This window comes from Daucus carota, chromosome 9 (assembly GCF_001625215.2).
Source record: "Daucus carota subsp. sativus chromosome 9, DH1 v3.0, whole genome shotgun sequence".
NCBI lineage: Eukaryota > Viridiplantae > Streptophyta > Magnoliopsida > Apiales > Apiaceae > Daucus > Daucus carota.
Genome location: NC_030389.2, coordinates 27,060,045 through 27,080,437, shown reverse-complemented (window position 1 = coordinate 27,080,437; position 20,393 = coordinate 27,060,045). Strand labels below are relative to the sequence as shown.

General features: G+C 35.6%; 2 protein-coding genes across 8 annotated transcripts; one reads left to right on the top strand and one right to left on the bottom strand.

Annotated features, from left to right (window-relative positions):
• Nucleotides 1–954: 954 nt before the first annotated feature.
• LOC108203105 (UBP1-associated protein 2B) lies at nucleotides 955–9,297 on the bottom strand. Of its 3 annotated transcripts, none has more exons than XR_010287663.1 (3): nucleotides 7,466–9,297; nucleotides 2,467–2,529; nucleotides 955–1,603 (listed from the first exon to the last, which is right to left on the bottom strand). XR_010287663.1 is itself a non-coding variant. In XM_017371846.2 (2 exons), exon 1 carries the CDS (start codon nucleotides 9,231–9,233, stop codon nucleotides 7,500–7,502), a length of 1,734 nt encoding a protein of 577 aa, XP_017227335.1. In that variant the 5' UTR covers nucleotides 9,234–9,297; the 3' UTR covers nucleotides 955–1,603; nucleotides 7,466–7,499. The 3 variants fall into 3 exon arrangements, 1 of the variants encoding a protein (XP_017227335.1); XR_001803296.2 differs by having other exon boundaries at nucleotides 2,467–2,526; XM_017371846.2 differs by lacking the exon at nucleotides 2,467–2,529.
• Nucleotides 9,298–10,224: 927 nt separating this feature from the next.
• Nucleotides 10,225–20,178, top strand: LOC108202484 (probable serine/threonine-protein kinase PBL3). Of its 5 annotated transcripts, none has more exons than XM_064085038.1 (10): nucleotides 10,225–10,325; nucleotides 13,522–13,632; nucleotides 13,758–13,802; nucleotides 15,477–15,688; nucleotides 15,836–15,962; nucleotides 16,424–16,761; nucleotides 16,834–16,969; nucleotides 18,126–18,262; nucleotides 18,514–18,637; nucleotides 19,473–20,178. In XM_064085038.1, the coding sequence occupies exons 5-10, from the start codon at nucleotides 15,884–15,886 to the stop codon at nucleotides 20,015–20,017; spliced, it is 1,359 nt and encodes a 452-aa protein (XP_063941108.1). In that variant the 5' UTR covers nucleotides 10,225–10,325; nucleotides 13,522–13,632; nucleotides 13,758–13,802; nucleotides 15,477–15,688; nucleotides 15,836–15,883; the 3' UTR covers nucleotides 20,018–20,178. The 5 variants fall into 5 exon arrangements, with proteins under 5 accessions (XP_063941108.1, XP_063941106.1, XP_063941107.1 ...); XM_064085037.1 differs by lacking the exon at nucleotides 10,225–10,325 and adding an exon at nucleotides 13,118–13,393; XM_064085036.1 differs by lacking the exon at nucleotides 13,758–13,802.
• Nucleotides 20,179–20,393: the final 215 nt, after the last annotated feature.

Here is a 20,393-nt window from a genome sequence, read left to right as displayed (position 1 = left end):
ATTATTAATACCTCTTTACTTAATTATTTATAAAAAATTAACCATTTTTTTTACTACAAAACCACTTCGAGTACTTTCATAATAGTCCCTAGTATTTATTAAAATAATTTGGGAATTCTTAAAGCAACATAGCCATGTAGTTAAAAAAATATATAGTTATAAATATATAGTTATATGACCATCCTAGCTATGTTGCTTTACAAATTCCCGAATTATTTTGATAAATACTAGGGACTATTATCAAAGTACTCGAAGTGGTTTTGTAGTAAAAAAACAAACGGTTGATTTTTTATAAATGATTAAATAAAGAGCTATGAATAGTATGTGGATAAAATGATATATATTTTGTTTATAGTGGCTTAAATGAGTCCGAATTTCTTTGGATGGGCAAGTGAGATTTTTTGACGAAATGGGTTGCCAGTTTGATATAAAACCCGCTTTCTAAGCACACAAAATTGACACGTCTATAAATACAACCAAATACTCAATGTGGACACCTTTAATCGCATCATAAGTTATACCATAACTAAAATGTATATGTATTTAGAACTCATATGATGTACTTAAGATCAGGTTAAATATGGATTGAATGATACATTCACGGTATTATTATTCATTTGCAGGTAAATTTTTACCATAACCATAGAAAGACAGGCATAACAGTCATCTGTCGACTAAAGCAGAGAATGAATTGTGAATATGCAAGTTAGAACACTTCCTGATTACTGATACTTACTTCCGCGGATTGACAAAATTATCCTCAAAAACCTGAACACCAAGTTAGTTGCTGAACACCGTAGTTGGTGAACACCAAGTCTTGTCCATTGCCTGTTACAAGTTGACAAACCAGACAGTGAACGTCAAAATTTCAAAAAAAAAAATCCGTAAAAATACCCATTTTTTCAATTTTTTTTATAAAATTACGGTCAAAATTGTATATGAGTTTGCAACAGGTTACAAAAAGTTGCAACTGAGATTGCAACACCGAAAATAATTGTTTTTTAGGTTACAACAGTTGCAATGAGAAAAGGTCCTATATATCACAAAACTCATATGTAATGCCCAAAATAACATAATTGGGAGAAATAGCCCCATGAAATGGCTCCATCATCGCTACAAAAAATATAGTTCCCAAATGGCAAAAATGCAGACCCCAGATCTTCAACCCCTTTTTCCAAAGTTTCTAGTGCTGTGTGTTAATATGAACCAATACAAACTTTAATAGTTGTGAATTATAAGTTCCAAACAAAGATTGTTCGCTGCAGGACGAATCCTCCAGCTTCATGGAAGAATGCCAGAACTGTAGGAGGCAATGAAGGTGATTAGTCCCTTGATCCAGTGGAGCAAACAGGAGTCTAGGAACAATGTCATGCTTTACGATCACATGAATAAAGTTCCCAGCCCATCGCTCTAGAAGGATGGCCTGAGAGAGAGATTTGTTTCCGAGCCTTGGTGATCCAAATGTGATGTAAAGCACAGAAAGGAAGGCAGAGATGGAGTGGAGATAAGAGAGGAGCCAAAGAGCTATAAGAGATGCAATTGCACCTCCAAAGGAGTGGCCTGTAAGTACCAGTGATTTTCTTTCCTTTAATATATCTAACATCTGCAATTAGAAACAGGAATGAGCTTAGAAATAATCTGGTACAAAATCATAATTTTAATGAAGGAAAAATGACTAGGGTAGGGGTTGTAGTAATGAATGCCTTATATCCAGTATAAAAATGCATGCATTAGCACAATTTTGCAAACACAACACTCACCTATTACAGTGTAAAAAATATAAGACCGTTGATTATTTTTTAAAATTAATATCTAAATCCTTAAACCTAATTTAAAGTGAATATTGATATATAATTTATGATATTGTAATGTTTTTGCACCTCAAATTTGGCCCCAAAAATAGAAATAACAGCATTCATGACGGGAAGAGTACTAAATAGTAATTCACAATAATGAAAGGTTAATAATAATTTAAGCAGCTCTAAAAGTTTTGCCCATAGTGTCTCAACTTCCTTGTTAAATGTTGTTCTTGATATCCATTCCTTGCTATTCACTAAACATCTAACACTCTTATACATCAATAATATATTCTCACCAGGGCATGCCTCTTGCAGGCTAAATTATGGTAGAAACAATAACCAGTAGCAACAGAAATGAAATGAAATGAAATGAAATGAACCGAATTGAACACAAATACCATCAAGCAATTAGGAAAAAAACACAAGAAAATACTAATCAAACACAGTAATTTCAAGGAAAAATAAGGTGACATTTTAAACTCCCATCGTCGGCAGAATTATTTCAAATTTTTAAGGTTCAAGGGATAGCCTACTGGAAAACGTGCAGGTGCAGCGCTTCCCATGACTAAATTGCAAACTTCCTTCACCCATCCCTAAAAATATGTGTGTGAAGTGTGCAAGCAACAAACAGTTTAGACACATACGACAGGATTGGTCGGCCCCTTACCAACAAATAGCGAGAAGCCAGATTGACAGAATATGGGAGACTTTCCAATTCCTGAACGACCTACTTAAAAAAAAAAAGATGTGGTAAAAGAGCATGTCTTCGTTTTACAGTTTGCAAGAAAATGTATTAACATACAAAATGAGGATCTAAAATTTGAAAAACATCATTCTACATTATAAAATTAAAATATTATTACATACAGTTAATTTTATGTTCAGTTTAAATAGAACTCTAACAATTGCTAGGAAACTGTTGATAGGACTAAATATGACCAATATCCCATTGAGTTGAAATGGAACTCTAATAATTGTATTATAATGAGTACAAATATCAAATATTCAGGTCAAATATATAAAATGATAAGACTTAGTCAAATTAGAGTCCTGGTTTTCCTGGTCTTTAGCATCGTTTGTTAGTGGAGATAGTCCAGTAGTTTGTTTCCTTTATTTTAGTCATAGTGGTTGTAGTGGTTCCTAAATTCTAGTTGTTTTCTCTCTATTTATGTACTGCACTTCAGAAGGAATAAACAAGTCATTCCCAGAGTTATTATTTGCTATCTTTTACCTCCTGTTGCACTTAACATCTGGTATCAGAGCCAGTGACTTGAGAGATTTGAAAAGTAAGGAAACACTTGAGAGATGGGTTCGGAAGCAAACTTTGCAGCAGCCTCCATTCCGAAGTTTGACGGCGACTACGATCATTGGAGCATGGTCATGCAGAATCTCCTTCGCTCCAAAGAGTACTGGGTTGCTGTGGAATCAGGCTACATAGAGCCGAAGAGTAGGGAAGGGATGACGGCAGTGGAAATAACGAGCCTGGAGGAGATGAAGCTAAAGGATTTGCAGGCTAAGAATTACTTGTTTCAGTCACTTGACAAGTCAATTCTGAAGACGATCACGCAGAAGGAGACATCCAAACAGCTATGGGATTCCATGAAGTTGAAGTGTCAAGGCAATGCTCGAGTAAAGAGGGCTCAACTTAATCGTCTACGCCGTGATTTTGAGGTCTTAGCAATGAAGCAGGGAGAATCGATCACTGATTATTTCGGCCGAGTAATGACGGTTGCAAATGACATGAGGTGATGTCAAGATCGTCGAGAAGATTTTAAGGACACTTACTGATAAGTGGAATTATATTGTTTGTTCCATTGAGGAATCCAAGGACATAGATCAGCTATCTGTGGATGCCTTGCAAAGTTCTCTGCTGGTTCATGAGCAAAAATTCAAAACAGGTGGAGAAGATGAACATGCCTTGAAGATAACTCATGAAGAGAACTATGGTGGAAGAGGACAGAGAAGAGCTGCTTTCCGAGGAGGTCGAGGACAAGGCAGAGGCAGGGGTCGTCAAAATTGGAGTAAAGAAACAGTAGAGTGTTACAAGTGTCATAAGCTTGGACACTTTCAGTATGAGTGTCAAGCAAATTATGCTGGTTTAGAGGAATCCGAAGAGATGGTACTAATGGCGTATGTGGACACGCGTGGAAGCGACCGAGACGTTGCATGGTACATTGACTCTGGATGTAGCAATCACATGTGTGGTGATTCATCACTCTTCTGTGAGTTGGAAGAAGGGTTTAACAAGGTGGTTAGATTGGGGAATTATGCAAGTATGAACGTTGTTGGAAAAGGAAGTGTTCGATTGAATGTCACAGGAGTGAATCATCTTGTACGGGATGTCTATTATGTGCCAGGTTTGAAAAATAATCTTCTTAGTGTTGGACAGCTGCAAGAAAAGGGTTTGGCTGTACTAATGCAGTCAAATGAATGTCGGATCTATCACCAGATAAAGGGTTTGGTATTTCAAACCAAAATGACGGCGAACCGAATGTTTGTGTTGTTCTCAAAAACTCAATCTATCAAAGAAGAAAACAAAGAAGAGTGTTTCCAAACAACCACTGAAGACACAGCTCACCTCTGGCACCGAAGATTTGGTCATCTTAGTTACAAAGGGTTGAAGACTTTGCAAACAAAAGGCATGGTGATAGGTTTGCCAAGTTTCTCTGAGGGTGAAATTGTGTGCACTGATTGTTTGAAAGGGAAGCAGCATCGAGATATAATCCCAAAAAGAAGTACATGGAGAGCGTCGAAAAAGTTGGAACTGATTCATGCTGATATTTGCGGCCCAATTTCTCCATCTTCAGAAGGCAACAAGAGGTATTTCATTTGTTTCATTGATGACTATAGTAGGAAGGCGTGGGTGTATTTTCTTGCTTATAAGTCAGATGCTTTTACATACTTCAAACTGTTTAAAGCTCTTGTTGAAAAAGAAAAGAACTTGCCTATTAAATGTCTAAGAACAGATCGTGGAGGTGAATTTACATCAGATGAGTTCAAGGAATATTGTGAAATGAATGGGATCAAGAGACAATTAACTGCTGCATATACGCCGCAGCAAAACGGAGTTGCCGAGCGGAAGAATAGAACTGTAATGAATATGGTGAGGAGCTTATTGATTGAGAAACATGTTCCAAGAAAGTTCTGGGCAGAAGCGGTAAACTGGGCAATCTATATTCTTAACAGATGTCCTACATCATCAGTGAAAGAAATGACGCCAGAAGAAGCTTGGTGTGGGGTGAAGCCTTCGGTCGAGTATTTGAGAGTCTTCGGCTGTTTAGCACATGCTCATGTACCAGATGCTCGCCGGACAAAGCTTGAAGCAAAGAGTCGTTGTTGTGTCTTTTTTGGTGCAAGTGAAGAAACAAAGGCACACCGACTATATGATCCCACCTCCAAGAAGATTATTATCAGTCGGGATGTTGTCTTTGAAGAAGATGGGCAATGGAATTGGGAAAAGAGCTCTAAAGAAGATAAAATGTTTGATTTGGACTGGGAAGATGAGAAAAGTGAAGAGAAGGATGATTCCAGTAATGGCACAGGAGAAGAAAATGCAGATGGTGGTAATGAAGAAACTTCTCCGGTGATAGAACCCCGAAATAGAAGAGCACCAAGGTGGATGAATGATTATATTCCCGGTGAAGGTCTTTCTGATGAAGATGAAGAGGAACAAACTCACTTAGTTTTGTTTGCTCATGTTGTTCATTCTGATCCTACTTCATTTGACGAAGCAGTAACAAAAGAGAAATGGAGGACAGCCATGGATGTAGAAATGAGATCAATTGAGAAGAACAGAACGTGGGATCTCGTGGAATTGCCGAAAGGAGCGAAAAAAATAGGAGTCAAATGGGTGTACAAAACCAAATTGAATGAGCTTGGAGAAGTAGAAAAATATAAGGCTCATTTGGTCGCCAAAGGATATGCTCAGGAATACGGAATTGATTACAAAGAAGTATATGCTCCTGTAGCTCGTATGGACACGGTTCGAATGATTTTGGCGCTTGCTGCACAAAGAGGTTGGTCAGTATTTCAGTTGGACGTGAAGTCGGCCTTTCTTCATGGAAAGTTAGCTGAGAATGTGTATGTGGAGCAGCCAAGGGGTTACAAAATCAAGAATGAGGAGCATAAGGTATATAAGCTTAACAAAGCTTTGTACGGACTCAAACAGGCGCCGCGGGCGTGGTTCAGCCGAATTGAATCATACTTCAGAAAGGAAGGCTTTGAGAAGGAGGACAGTGAGCAAACTTTGTTTACCAAAGTCGAACAAGGTAAATACTTGATAATTAGTTTGTATGTTGATGATTTGATATTTACCGGAAATGATAAAAAAATGATGGCTGAATTCAAAGAGTCTATGATGAAGGAATTTGATATGTCAGACTTGGGTAAGATGAGGTACTTTCTTGGGATTGAGGTAGTTCAGCTTAATGGTGGTATATTCATTAGTCAAACGAAGTATGTGATGGAAGTATTGAGAAGATTTGGGATGGAGTATGGCAATTCTGTTGAAAATCCAATGGTTCCAGGCTTTAAAATCTCTAAAGATGAAAATGGTGTTGAGATGGATGGCTCATTTTTTCAGCAGCTAATTGGAAGCTTAATGTACCTAACTGTTACGAGGCCGGACATTATGTATGCGGTTAGCTTATTGAGCAGGTATATCTCAAGACCTACAGGAGTTCATTACTCGGCGGCAAAGAGAATTTTACGCTACTTGCAAGGTACATTAAAGTTTGGCATTTTCTACAAGGAAAAAGGAAATAATGAGTTAATTGGTTTTACTGATAGTGATTATGCTGGATCGGTGGAGGACAGAAGAAGTACGTCAGGTTATGTTTTTATGTTAAGTGGGGCTGCAGTAGCTTGGTCATCTCGGAAACAACCAATAGTAACTTTGAGCACGACGGAAGCCGAATTTGTAGCAGCTGCAGGAAGTAGTTGTCAGGCAATATGGATGCAAAGGGTGCTGAAAAAGTTAGGCTACAGGGGTAGTGAAACTACTGTCATATTTTGTGACAATAGCTCAACAATTAAGTTGTCGAAGAACCCAGTGATGCATGGCAGGAGCAAACACATTGATGTGCGGTACCATTTCTTAAGGGAGCTTGTTAATGATGGAATTGTGCAGCTTCAGTTTTGTGGTACAAGGCATCAGTTAGCAGACATCCTAACCAAACCGCTGAAATTGGAGTCATTTCGGGAGCTGAGAAAGAAGCTTGGAGTTTGTGATCTTTCGGAAATTAACTAGCTGCAAATGCAGTCTAGTTCAAGGGAGGGAATGATAAGACTTAGTCAAATTAGAGTCCTGGTTTTCCTGGTCTTTAGCATCGTTTGTTAGTGGAGATAGTCCAGTAGTTTGTTTCCTTTATTTTAGTCATAGTGGTTGTAGTGGTTCCTAAATTCTAGTTGTTTTCTCTCTATTTATGTACTGCACTTCAGAAGGAATAAACAAGTCATTCCCAGAGTTATTATTTGCTATCTTTTACCTCCTGTTGCACTTAACATAAAACACAGTCTATACTTTATATTGCATAAAATTGATTGAATAAATATATTAACTGTAAACAAAGCAGAAAACAATAAACAAAATAATCCATCAACGAAACAAACATATAACACAATTTACAGAAAACCAGATTACATAGATAGAGGTAAGAAAATTATACCAATTTTTTGATAGGCAACCGTTGAAAGATCCAGTTATGTATCCGAGTAAGCATGTTGCCAACCCTGCAACATTGGGGAAGAAGTACGACCACTAAATGGCCCCAATACCGACTGATTCCAACCTAAATCCCCCATTTCCTGACCAGTAATTGTCTCACCAAAACACCCTAAACCCTCCATCACCTGACCTGTCATTGCCTCACCATAACCCCCTAAACCAACACCCATTTGTCCAAATTGATTCACCCCAATCCCAGGTTGACTCAATAGCTGATTCAACAAAGCTGCACTAGGATTTGCATACAATCCTTCAGCAATTGTATTGAAACCTAATTGCCCCAGCATAGGATTAAAGCCTGCTGGCTGCCCAACCATTGCCATGTTCTGCTCAGGTAACACAGCAGACAGATCATGCGGCACAGGCATCATTACTGTCGTAACCGAACTATCACTCTTACTATTCTTTTTCCTACCATTCCAATCATTTGCCATTCGACAACTCAACTGCTTTCCATCAAAAATCTTAATAGGTTCTTCCAAAACCTTCCTCACACCTTCCAAATTCTTATAAACAAACAATGCATAACCCTTAGATTTCCCAGTTTGCATATCAAATCCAAATGGCCCAACCTCGATTTCACCAAACTTCTCAAAAAACTCGCGCAATTTCAACGAATCCACATCCTTGTCAACATTACTAACATATATCTTTCTACTTGAATTATCCACACCGCCCACAACTGGAGGGCCAATTGATGCCAACTGGCACGATGCAATCCTATTGTCAATCCTCTTCTTTGGCTCTTTCAATGCATTTTTCGCACTTTCTCTCGACTTGAATACAACAAAACCAAAACCTTTTGTTTTACCAGTCACACGATCATACGCGACATCACACGCCTCTAATGCACCATATTTTTCAAAAACCGAGACCATGGATCCTCTCGTGGTGTCCCAATCGATATTGTGAACAAATATTCTGCGGTGAGAGATATCTTCATTGGCAGTTTCCATAATTTTGAACAAAATCGAGGGAGTTTTAACAGCAGAGTCAAGGAGGAACTCAATGAGCTGGTCTTTTGTGTGGGGCTCCAGGAGACTTTGAATTGAATCACTATCAATTTCAGAATCAAGTATTTCAGGGACTACAGCTATGGGTTTCTGCGATTCTAACCACTTTTGTTTTTTCTTCTTTTTTGGGGTTTGGATTGAGACATCTTCGATCTCGGAATCAAGGTTTTTAGGCTTTGTAGATTGCAATCTATCCAATTTTTGTTTCTTCTCCTTTTTTCGGCTTTCAATGGAATGAGTATCTGATTTGCGTTTCTTCTTTCTTGGGCTTGGAACTGAATCGGCATCGATTTCGAAACCGAGAATTTCAGGTTTTGCAGAACGAGGTTTCTGGGGCTTATCTGATTTATTTTTCTTCTTCTTCTTTTCTACTATTTGGATTGAATCGGAATCATGGGTTATCTTCTTCGTCTTCTTCTTCTCCTCCTCCTTTTCTAGGGTATGTACTGAATCAGACTCAGAATGTGATTTCTGGGGTTTATCAGATTTATGTTTCTTTTTCAGGGTTTCGAGTTTTTCAGGGTTTGAAGAAATGGGTTCATCTGATTTGTGTTTCTTCTTTTTGTTTCTTGTGGATTTCATTGAATCAGAATCAGGGGTGAGGTCTTCGAGGGGTTTACGTTTCTTAATCCTTTTTAGGGTTTTGAGCTCTGGTTTATGAGCTTCCTTTTGGAGCTTGGATTTCTCCTTGGTCATAGAGAATGTGAACAGCAGGCTGAGAGAATGATTCTGGACAACAGCAGTGACTACCTATGTTAACACTTAAAATCAACAAGGGGTAAATCCCGGAGCGGTGTTAAAAATTGTTGGGGTGCAAGTGCAACTGTCTGAAAAATATCGGTAAAGAAGAATTATTATAAATTTCAAATAATTGTTCAGTAATTTTTTGATATTTGCTTATTTTGAGTTATAATATAAATAATTAGTGTAAAAGCACGTGCGAGGCACGGGCACGTCATTTATAAACTATTTTCTATATTATATATTTTGATTAATAGTTCAAAGTTTGATTTTTTTATTAAATGTTAATTTTATTAAATTTTTAATTTTTTTTTACAATATAAACTTATAATAACCATGATAACTGATTTAATACAACCGACAAATTCCCATATAACTCCAATTAGCACACGTAAAATTCGCACATAAGAGATTTATACCATAATTTTTCAGTGTGTTATTCGATCAAAACACAAAAAAAAACGTGTAATTTTTTGATGTGTTATTCAATCAAAACACAATAATATGTGTGTGTAAACGATAAAGATAATAGGCACGGTTCGAGTAAATCATATAAACAAATCTATGAAATGGTTTAACATGTTCATGTGCTATGATAATTAAAAAGAGACAAGATCAAACATACTATATAAAACGTACTTGTACGAGGCATTCATACAGTAAAAATAAACATAATACTTGTTAATACTTATCATTTGCCTCCATCTCTCTTTTCAACTCCCCTCTTTCTCGAGTAAATTTCTACATATTTATATATCTTATTCATTAGCGTATTTTACTAATTCTTAATCAATTATTGGTTATCAGTTGGTCGTATTAGAGATAGTAAATACGAGATTCAAATTTTGATGCAGGGCATAAACACAAAAATATATGATGTGGAAAACCCACTTCCCAATATTATTTATTAAAACCGTATCAATAATACAATCAATAATAATCAAGTTTTTACTTATACTAATAGAGTAATAGCCCCTTGTAGAGCAGATATGCATATAAAAACTGATGGGTTATTGTAGCAAGCTCAAGCTCTTCATTATCTACCGTGTATATTCTGGATTTATTTGTTGGTTTTTTTTGGGTCACATTTTTGTGTTGTTGCCCTTAATTTTTGATTAGTGAACTGGGTTTTTGTTCACTTCGATGATAATGCCACCATCTCTTAATACTACTAAGGTAGTTCTTATTCCTAAAGTTCCGAATCCTGAAGATTTAAGTCAGTTCAGACCTATTAGCCTTTGTAGTTTTGTTTATCGCATTATTTCAAAAATATTGGCAAATCGGTTAAAACCCATTATGAAAAACATTATCACTCCACAGCAGTCTGCTTTTATACCAGGAAGGTTAATTCAGGATTGTACAGTAGTAGCTCATGAATGCTTTCATCATATAATGCATAAAAAAAAGGGCTCTATTTCGGAGATGGCTATAAAGCTAGATTTAAATAAAGCTTTTGATCGTGTTGAATGGGATTTCTTACTTGCTGTAATGAATAAAATGGGGTTTTCTTCTACATGGCAATCTTGGATTTCGCAGTGTATCTCGACTTCTTCTTTGGAATTTTTGATTAATGATGAGATTTATTGTACAATAGAGCCTCAAAGGGGTTTGAGGCAGGGAGATCCCATATCTCCGTACCTGTTTCTTATTGTAGCTGATGTTTTGTCTCGCTCTATCTCAAACGCAGTTAATAATGGTTTACTTTCTGGTATCAAAATGGCTCATGAATGTCCAACGGTCTCTCATATTTTCTTTGCTGATGACTCTATGATGTTTTTACATGCTACTGAATCTGCGGCAATAAATATTCAGCTTCTTCTTCAGGAGTATTGTCTAGCCTCTGGTCAGAAGATTAATTTTTCTAAATCTTCAGTTCTGTTTAGCCCAAATACTAATTCGGAGCTTAAACAGAAAGTTATTGATATTTTGGGAATCTCAGAATCCTCTGGGAAAAGTAAGTATTTGGGTCTTCCGGCTACTCTTGGTAAAAATAAATCAGAGGTGTTTGCTTATATTCTCGAAAGAGTTCTTAAAAAGATGCAAGGTTGGAAGAGTAAGCTTTTATCGCAGGCAGGAAGAGAAATCTTAATAAAAGCTGTTGTCCAGGCAATTCCCTCATATGTTATGCATTGTTTTCTTCTTTCCCAGAGTATGATTAATAAAATTATGACTGCAGTTAGAAGATTTTGGTGGGGAGGTGATTCAGATAAGAATTGTATCTATTGGCGAAAATGGGATTTTCTTACAAAGACAAAATCAGAAGGTGGAATGGGGTTTAGAGATTTAAAATCTTTTAATCTTGCACTGTTGGCCAAGCAAGGCTGGAGGCTTCTTGTAAATCCTTCTTCCTTTTGGGCTCGTATTTTAAAAGGCATTTATTTTCCACGATCTTCTTTCTTATGTGCTAAAAAGGGTCCGAAAGCTTCTTGGCTTTGGCACAGTTTGCTTCAGGGTAGAGATATTTTGTTAACTGGAATTCGTTGGCAAGTGGGTAATGGCAGAAGTATAAACTTTTGGTGTGATCGTTGGATTCCCAATAATCAAGGCTTTTTCGTTCGAGATGCTAAGGGCCCTTTTAATGTTAATTCTTCTGTAGCTGATTTTATTTCATCGGGTAAATGGAATCTGAGTAAACTTAAAGAATGTGTCTCTGATCAATCAATTTCGGAAATTTCTGCTATTCCGATTAGCCGAACGAATGCTAATGGCCGTCTTGTCTGGCACTTTGACTATAAAGGTAACTATAAGGTCAAATCTGGCTATTACGTTGCTCTCAGCCTTAAAGATTCATCTACGCAGCATGCTTCTTCTTCTTCAAATCCAAGCAAATCTTTTTGGAAACTCTTATGGTCCATCTCTGCTCCGCCAAAATTAAAACATTTCTTGTGGAGAATTTGTTCGAATGCTTTGGCAACAAAGGAAAACCTTTTCAGAAGAAAGTGTTCTCATTCTCCTTTATGTCCAATTTGTAGTACCAAGGTCGAAAGTGTGGAGCATATGCTTTTTGAATGTGAATGGACTCGCCCAGTTTGGTTTTCATCTTCGTTAATTAGGTCTTCTAAGATCTTCTCTGCCTTCAAGTTCTGTTATTCAGTGGTTATCTTCTATGATATCAATGTTTGAGTCGAAGAAGGATGTGTTGTTTTTCCTTTCGACATTTGCTTTTGTGGGATGGTCTGTTTGGGTATCCAGAAATAAGTTTGTTTACGAAAATGTTCCAGTCAGCCTTGTTTCGACTTTAAAGGCTAGTGTTCAAGCTCAGGCAGAGTTTTTATCTTTATTAGAAACATCATGTTTAGAGTCTAGAAGCTCCACAGTTGTTTCTTCACTACAGTGGATCCCTCCCCCTGTGAATAAGGTGAAGTTTAATTGTGATGGAGCTTTTAAAAATGGCTCAGCAGCTATCGGAGTTATTGGGAGAGACCATGTGGGGCAGCTTGTTGATGGTTTGGGTTTTTCTGTTAAAGCTGTCTCCGCACTTCAAGTGGAATTAATAGCAATTCGAGAAGCATGTCAAGCCATCAAGAGTCAACAATTATCTTCTGCAATTGTAGAATCTGATTGCAAATTTGCTGTTGACCTTTTATCTTCGAGCCTGGATCCTCTTTGGAGTTGCGTTGTTTTAGTTAGAAGACATCAAAGTTATAGCTTCTCAGTTTTCTACCGTCTTCTCTTTCGTGCCTCGTCATTATAATGCTCCTGCCCATTGGGTTGCAAAACAAGCTTTTCACGGTCTGCTCCCTCTTGATTGGGTTTCTAGCCAACCTGCTGATTTGCTCTCTTTATTGAGCAGTGATTTCTCTCGTGTTTCTTGAGCTGGTAGCCAGCTCTTCTGTCCTGTCAAAAAAAAAAAAAAACTGGGTTTTTGTGGGGGGTTTTTTCATATGGTATTTTTGATTGTTCTCTATGTAAAGATTTGATTAACTATGCATGATTTAGTACTTGTGTACATGGTTGTTTAACTTGAGGCATCAGTTGTATGTGTGTGTAAATGTACTCAATTACTGATGTATATGCTTTAATGGGTATGCAGTACTTTTGATCATGTACATAAAATTCTATTATCATTGGTATTCAACTGTGTTACTGCATAGTTTTATCCGAGGGGTTTTACGGTATTGTATCTGCAACAATTTATTATAATCTATCATTTTATTGATCCATTTTCTACTCCAATTCGCTTATTTGTCACGAATTTGGTCAAAATGTTATACAAATTGATTAATTAATTCTTCTTCTGCAGAATGTTGTTGTAAAGGTCTTACATATGGTTCCTAATTCAACTCTACTTGCAAGTCATTCTCTAATAAGCTCTGTTTCTGCCCTTCATGGATCTACTCCTAAGTTTCAAAAGGTAGTTTCTAATCCTTTAATTACCTCTTTTTCGCTGGAATCAAATTTCATTTAACTTCTGGTCAGTTACAGAAATTTAGTCCTCCCTCGATGCTTCAACTCATGTAAAGTTCTTGATTTTTGCAGTATTTATGTGGGAATATTGGTGTAGATTAACTAAAGCTGCATTTGGTAGCAGTGCAACCTCTCGATTTTTTACGAAGAATCTTTTGTAGAGAATGGGACAAATATAGTAAGGGAAAATAGATTTTTTTGCCACCCAACTTATTATTTGTTTAGAAACCTACCACTGAACTATAATTTTTTTCTTTTTTGCCACTAATGTTAGGTTCGGATTTTTTTTTGTCACTAACGTTAGGTTCGGATTTGATTATTAACACTATGTTATTCTTTTTAGAGTTAATTGCATTTGGCACCCCTTTGGTTTCAGCATGTTGCACATTGCGCCTAATAGTTTTGGAATAAACACTATGCAGCCTCTTACTTTTAACCCGTAGACACTTTGCACCCTTTCCGTTATCTTCTGCCGTTACCGTTAACATTTGCAGGGGCATTTTGGGAAATTTTATTATATTTAATTAAAATCAGACCTTTATTTAAATTTTCCGACCATCTAAACGATATTTTTCGATAGTCTGCAATATAATGGTGATCTGTGTCTATATCTTTATATGTAGTACTCCATATGTGTCCTGGGTATTTTATCTTGGAAGACGAGAGTATGGATTTTTTTACTCAGAAAGGAAATCTCAAAATTAACTTATGGAACTATATTTATAAAAAGTGGAAACCTTAAAATACGTGACAAGTAGTGGTAAAGAACTATAAAGTCAAGTGATACTATATTTTTGTGGAGTCTTAAAATAATTTATAAAACTAAATTTTTTAGGTTCTTAAAATGCCCGCTAAACTCTCATATTTCAAGGTAAACATAACGTTAGTGACAAAAAAAAATCCAACGTTTTTTAAAGGAAAAAAAACCAACATTAAATTTTATTCAGAAAAAATAAAATAAAATAATTCCAAGGTAAACTACCTAGGACACTACATATAAAGATATAGACACATATCAGATCGCCATTATATTGCAGACTAACACTATATTTTAATAATGCTAAAAAAATAACATAGTGTTAATAATCAAATCCGAACCTAACGTTAGTGACAAAAAAAAGTCCGAACCTAACATTAGTGACAAAAAAGAAAAAAATTATAGTTCAGTGGTAGGTTTCTAAACAAATAATAAGTTGGGTGGCAAAAAAATCTATTTTCCCATATAGTAACTATAGGTATTTCTGAGGGATAATAACATAAATATAAGTTGATTATTCAGTTTAAGATATAGAAATGTATATATATATTACAAAAAATATACAAGATCTTAAATATTAATATACTAATAACTTCAGATATTATAAAATACTCATTAACGAAAAATATATAATAATTTATCTTATATTCAATAGACAAATTTAAAATAAAATGACCAACAATTAAACATTGTTATATTATTTCTAATTATTATATATATATAATATCTGCATATACGGAATAGAATATTATTTTGGCATGTTTGGGAATGGAAAAAACTGGATCTAACATATAATCACTTCTGTTTTATTAAAGATATATATATATAAAAGCGGGAAAAAAAATTAATATTAGGAGAAAAATTTATAAAAAAATTAAATATATTTTCATCAATAATTTTATTTTTAATTTTGGCAAATCCAGAGATACTCACCAATAGTGCTTTTTGTGGTTCAACTTTCATTTGGTAATGACCTGTGAATGTAATTAGGAGGACTGTATGTCATGTTTAACTACTCTATGACTATGTTGCAGATATGCCTACATCACTGAAATCTTGAGGTGCCAAGTTTGACAATTATCAGTGTGCATGCAATGCTAGGCTGGACTGTGGAGAGGTGTCTCTACAAATGGAGGGTTAAAGATTAGGATTATCAATGAATGGCCAAGAAGGATTTTGGTTATATATAGTAACTTAACTCCACAATTGCTGCTATATTCATGGGAGAAAAAATTACTAGAATCAGGTGCAAAAACTGAAATGCATCTTCATATTCATTTATTTTTATGCATATAAAGATGCAAATTTTTTACACCTATTTAATAAAAACATATATACATGCATTGATTTGGATGTGATGAGTTCTCTTTATCATCCCTTCTCTCTCCCAAAGAGTGGAGAAGAGAGAGAATTCAATAGGAAAAGAGCAGGTTTTCTATTCATGATGGGGAACTGCATCCAAAGGGCTCAAGATGTAGGCATGAATGCTATTCCAGTTGCCGCGCAACCATCTTTCCCTCGTAATATCTTTGTCTTATTTGTCACTTTTGTAAATTTCTGATTTCTTCTAAATTTAGCAATTATTTCTTTAATAATGATGGACTATGGCTGATTTTTTTTATATGAATAAATATGCTAATAGTTTTGTTTGTTTGCATTGAAATTCATCAATGTAATGTCCTTCAGACATCATTAACAGTAAAGTGGTGCAATCTGATTACGGATGTATTGATTTAATCTAACTATGATGGATATGAGCAATTTGATACGTGTGCTAATTAACTAGTATCTTCACATAATCTCATTTAAAAAGAAAAACCCTCTTGATTAGTAGAAGGAGGGTTCTCTTATCATGTATATAAAACTTATTTAGGTGTCTGAAATTAGTCATCCAGAATGAAGAACAGATATATAATTGTTTCCTAGTAATAGTAGCCAGAGTTTGCAATTTGTAAACACTGAATCAGTTTTTTATTTTCAGGGTCCGAAAATTCTGAGTGTACAAGTCATCCTTTGCCTACTCCATCTAAACCTTTAGTGCCTTCCAACGAGAATGATAGAACTCGAGTTTTGCCTATTCCAAGGCCTGAGAGTGAAATATTATCTTCCCCACATCTAAAATCCTTCACATACACTGAACTGAGCAATGCCACTAGAAACTTTCGAAGTGATAGTCTTCTTGGAGAAGGCGGTTTTGGTGATGTTTACAAGGGGTGGTTAGACGAGGAAACACTTACTGCTGCGAAGCCTGGAACAGGGTTGGTAGTCGCGGTAAAGAAGCTTAAGCCTGAAGGGTTCCAAGGTCATAAAGAGTGGTTGGTGGGTTTTTTATGATTAAATTTCTTTTATTCTCACTTTTGTGTGCCGTTAAATAATGACTAGATTATGCAGAGTGAGATAAATTATCTCGGCCAACTTGATCATGAAAATTTGGTGAAGCTTATTGGCTTCTGCTTGGATGGTGATAATCGATTGCTGGTCTATGAGTTTTTGTCTAAAGGATCCTTAGAGAATCATCTATTTTCAAGTAAGTTAATTGATTTGCCAATAATTACCTCTGGACTTTAACTTCTATTATGTATCATTAGCACCTTAATGTTTGCTAATATATACGTACATATGGCACCTTTTCTGTCTAATTCATCAAGAAGAAATTTGGGATGTTTTTTGTGTGCTCCAAATGAGGGTAGTATTAGCTGTTAAATTTCACATATCAGATGAAGGGGAGAAAGGTGATTGTGTTTTTCCATCCTACAGTACGGAAAATGTGATTGACTTAGACAGAAAAGGGTTTAAGGGTACAAACAAGAAAACATTAGGTTTTTTGAGATAAAAGTAAAAATTATGTGCTAGAATTACATTTAATTTAAGAACAAAGTTGCTATAGAGTTATATTGTAACTTATTATAGTTAACCTTTTGATTTTAGCACTAGTCACTACCATGGCATGTATAAGTAATAACCAAAACACATATTCACCTGAATATTGAGTTATTTTTAAGCTACAGAAAAATTGGCTATGCTCCACGACAGGTTAGTATACTGGTTAAAATATTAGAATATCTCTAGCTCATATGGTCTGATCAATTTTATATCTTGCACCTCAATGTTTGCTTAGTTGTAATTATGACACCTTTTCTGTCTAATTCGTCAAGAGTAATTCTTTGACATGTATGGTAATGTGGTGCAAGCCAAGAAAGATATTATTTGTAAAATTTACATATTTCAAGGGCTCCGGTCAAATTTATAGATTAATTATCAAATGGCTCACTTATGAGTTACGACATTCCAATGTATCACACTATCAGGCGAGTGACCTGTCATATTTTTCCTTTTAATTTCTTTTTGTCATGAGTCTACATCAACTGTCAGTTAGGTCCATGTTAAGTCCACATAATATCATTTAAAGGAAAATGTTTAATGCAACATGTCTCTTGTTGAGTGTTTCAATAAAGGCAAAAGTTTCTGGGCGACCCACATGATAAATTGAAATGGAATAAGCGAGCCTTTGATAATTGATCAATAATTTATTATGCAACAAACATGTGAAATTTGTGACCAATTTGATTCTGATACTGGTAGATACCATATTAAGAATAAGTAACTACAGTATTACATGTTTACCAAAAGAGAGATTTCTAAGCTATACAAGTTTTATTAATTTAGTTTTCTCTACTTTTCAGGAAGTGGACGACCTCTCTCATGGGATATAAGAATTAAAGTTGCTATTGACAGTGCTCGTGGTCTTTCTTTCCTGCATGAATCTGACCCTACGATTATCTTCCGTGATTTTAAGGCTTCTAACATTTTGTTGGATTCGGTAATGCTTAGTACAATATTACTTTAATTTATAGTGGGATCTTGCATCCTATTACCATCTTAGCATAAATTTGGATTACTTGTTAGTGTGATTTCACCAAACAAATAAATCAATGTCCATTAGAGGTCGATGTTTTTTGTCGAGTCCTCTGCTGACAAATCGTTTATTTTCTTTACATATATAGTTCTGTTTGATAATCATTCAGTAGGTATTATCCTATACAACAGTTTACCTATATTTTACTAATGCAGGAATTCAATGCAAAGCTTTCAGATTTTGGATTGGTGAAAGCTGGTCCAACAGGTGATATGACTCATGTAACCACTCGAGTCTTTGGTACTGAAGGTTATGCAGCCCCAGAATATTGTGCCACAGGTATTTTTTTTGTTTTCTTTTTCCTTTTGCATTTTGACATTGATGGTAACATGTTATACATGCATTTGTCACTGCAGTGTTGTCTAGCATATCCGGATCATCATATGTTAAGTTATTTCCTATTGTATTTGCTTAAGAATTACACGCACTACAAGATATAACTGGGGAAAAATAAAAACAAAAATATCATTTATCTTTGATTAAAATTCTTTGGAATGGGATAGATCGTGATCTCATCCAATTCTTTCAACTCCGTGGTTAGACTGCAAGATCTTAAGTTCGTTATAAGATCAGAGTCCACAAATATGGTTACACTATCTTAATATATTAGAATTGCTCAGTATGATTCATCATAGTCCCAATGCCGGGGATTAAACTGACATTGTAATTTCTGAATTAAAGTCAGAAGTTCAAATTTAAATTGTGGCTAGAGCTATCATCAAACGTCATTTATAGTATTGCAGTATACTCTATTGTTGTCATAACATATAAGATTATGAAAAACAGTCTAATAATAATTGAGACTTCATAAAACTTTTTCCTTATATAGTATCATGCCCTTTTCTTCTTAGTATCATGAAGTGGAACTTTTTTACAGCTTTATTAAGCATAATATATGAGTGTACAATCATTTTTCTCACATTACATTCTGGTCATCTCATTTTGTTATAAGCACATAATAAAGCTTGGCCAATTCCATCCTTTTATTTCATACATGAATTTATATGTTACATTAGATATCTTGAGTAATGTCAGTGATGCTTTTCTCTGATTAGGATTTTATCCTCATGTCAATATTATTTTATTCAACGCTTTCATTTTCTTTGTTAAACAGGTCGGCTCACTACCAAGTGTGACGTCTATAGTTTTGGAATAGTGTTGCTCGAACTTCTAACTGGACGATTTGCAGTTGATAGAAGTAGACCTCGTCCAGAGCAGAAATTGTTAGATTGGGTAAAGCCACAACTACCTGACAAGCGCAAGCTATTTCGAATAATGGACTCAAAGTTAGAGGGACAGTATAACCGGAAGGGAGCTTACGTAGCTGCAAATCTTGCATTACAGTGTGCTCATATTGAACCCAAATATCGCCCACGAATGTCAGAAGTGGTAAATATTTTGGATAAGATCCCATCTATGAAACATTCTCCTTCACGAACATATTCTGATGTAGGCGAAGATGTGGCAGACGATGCCTCGTTATGGAAACATTCTCATGTGAGATCTTATAAACAATCAAAAGTAACTCCTGTTTCAAGTCACCAAACGGAGAAACTGTCAAACGGAGCTCCACCAGCAGCTCGTACGATGTCATCCAGATCAGAAGGGTCTGCGCCGTCTGCCTGGCAAACCAGTCGTGGAGTTGCCACACGAAGATGAACAAAAGTTTGTTTATAATACGATTATTAGTTTTATAATGTAGATTTATACCTTTTCTTGATCTGTACTTAATCATCCAAACCCATTACCCATATGGCTTTTGGGGATTGTAAGAAGGTGAAGAGTTGATCTACAAGTAACAGTAGCTATTCTTACTACTATCTTTACGCCAGTATTTTCCTGCCTTTGGCATTTGTTTGATTGTTAGTTGCATTGGTGTCCATTGTGTTGTTTTGATAATACAAATCTGTTTCCTAATGCCAGAAGTACATGTTCCTTTGGTATTCTACTAGTTATGAAGCTCTACTTGGTAATCCTGATACGAAGATATTTGAGCTCGACTAGTGAGGCACTATATAGACCAGAATTAAAAAGA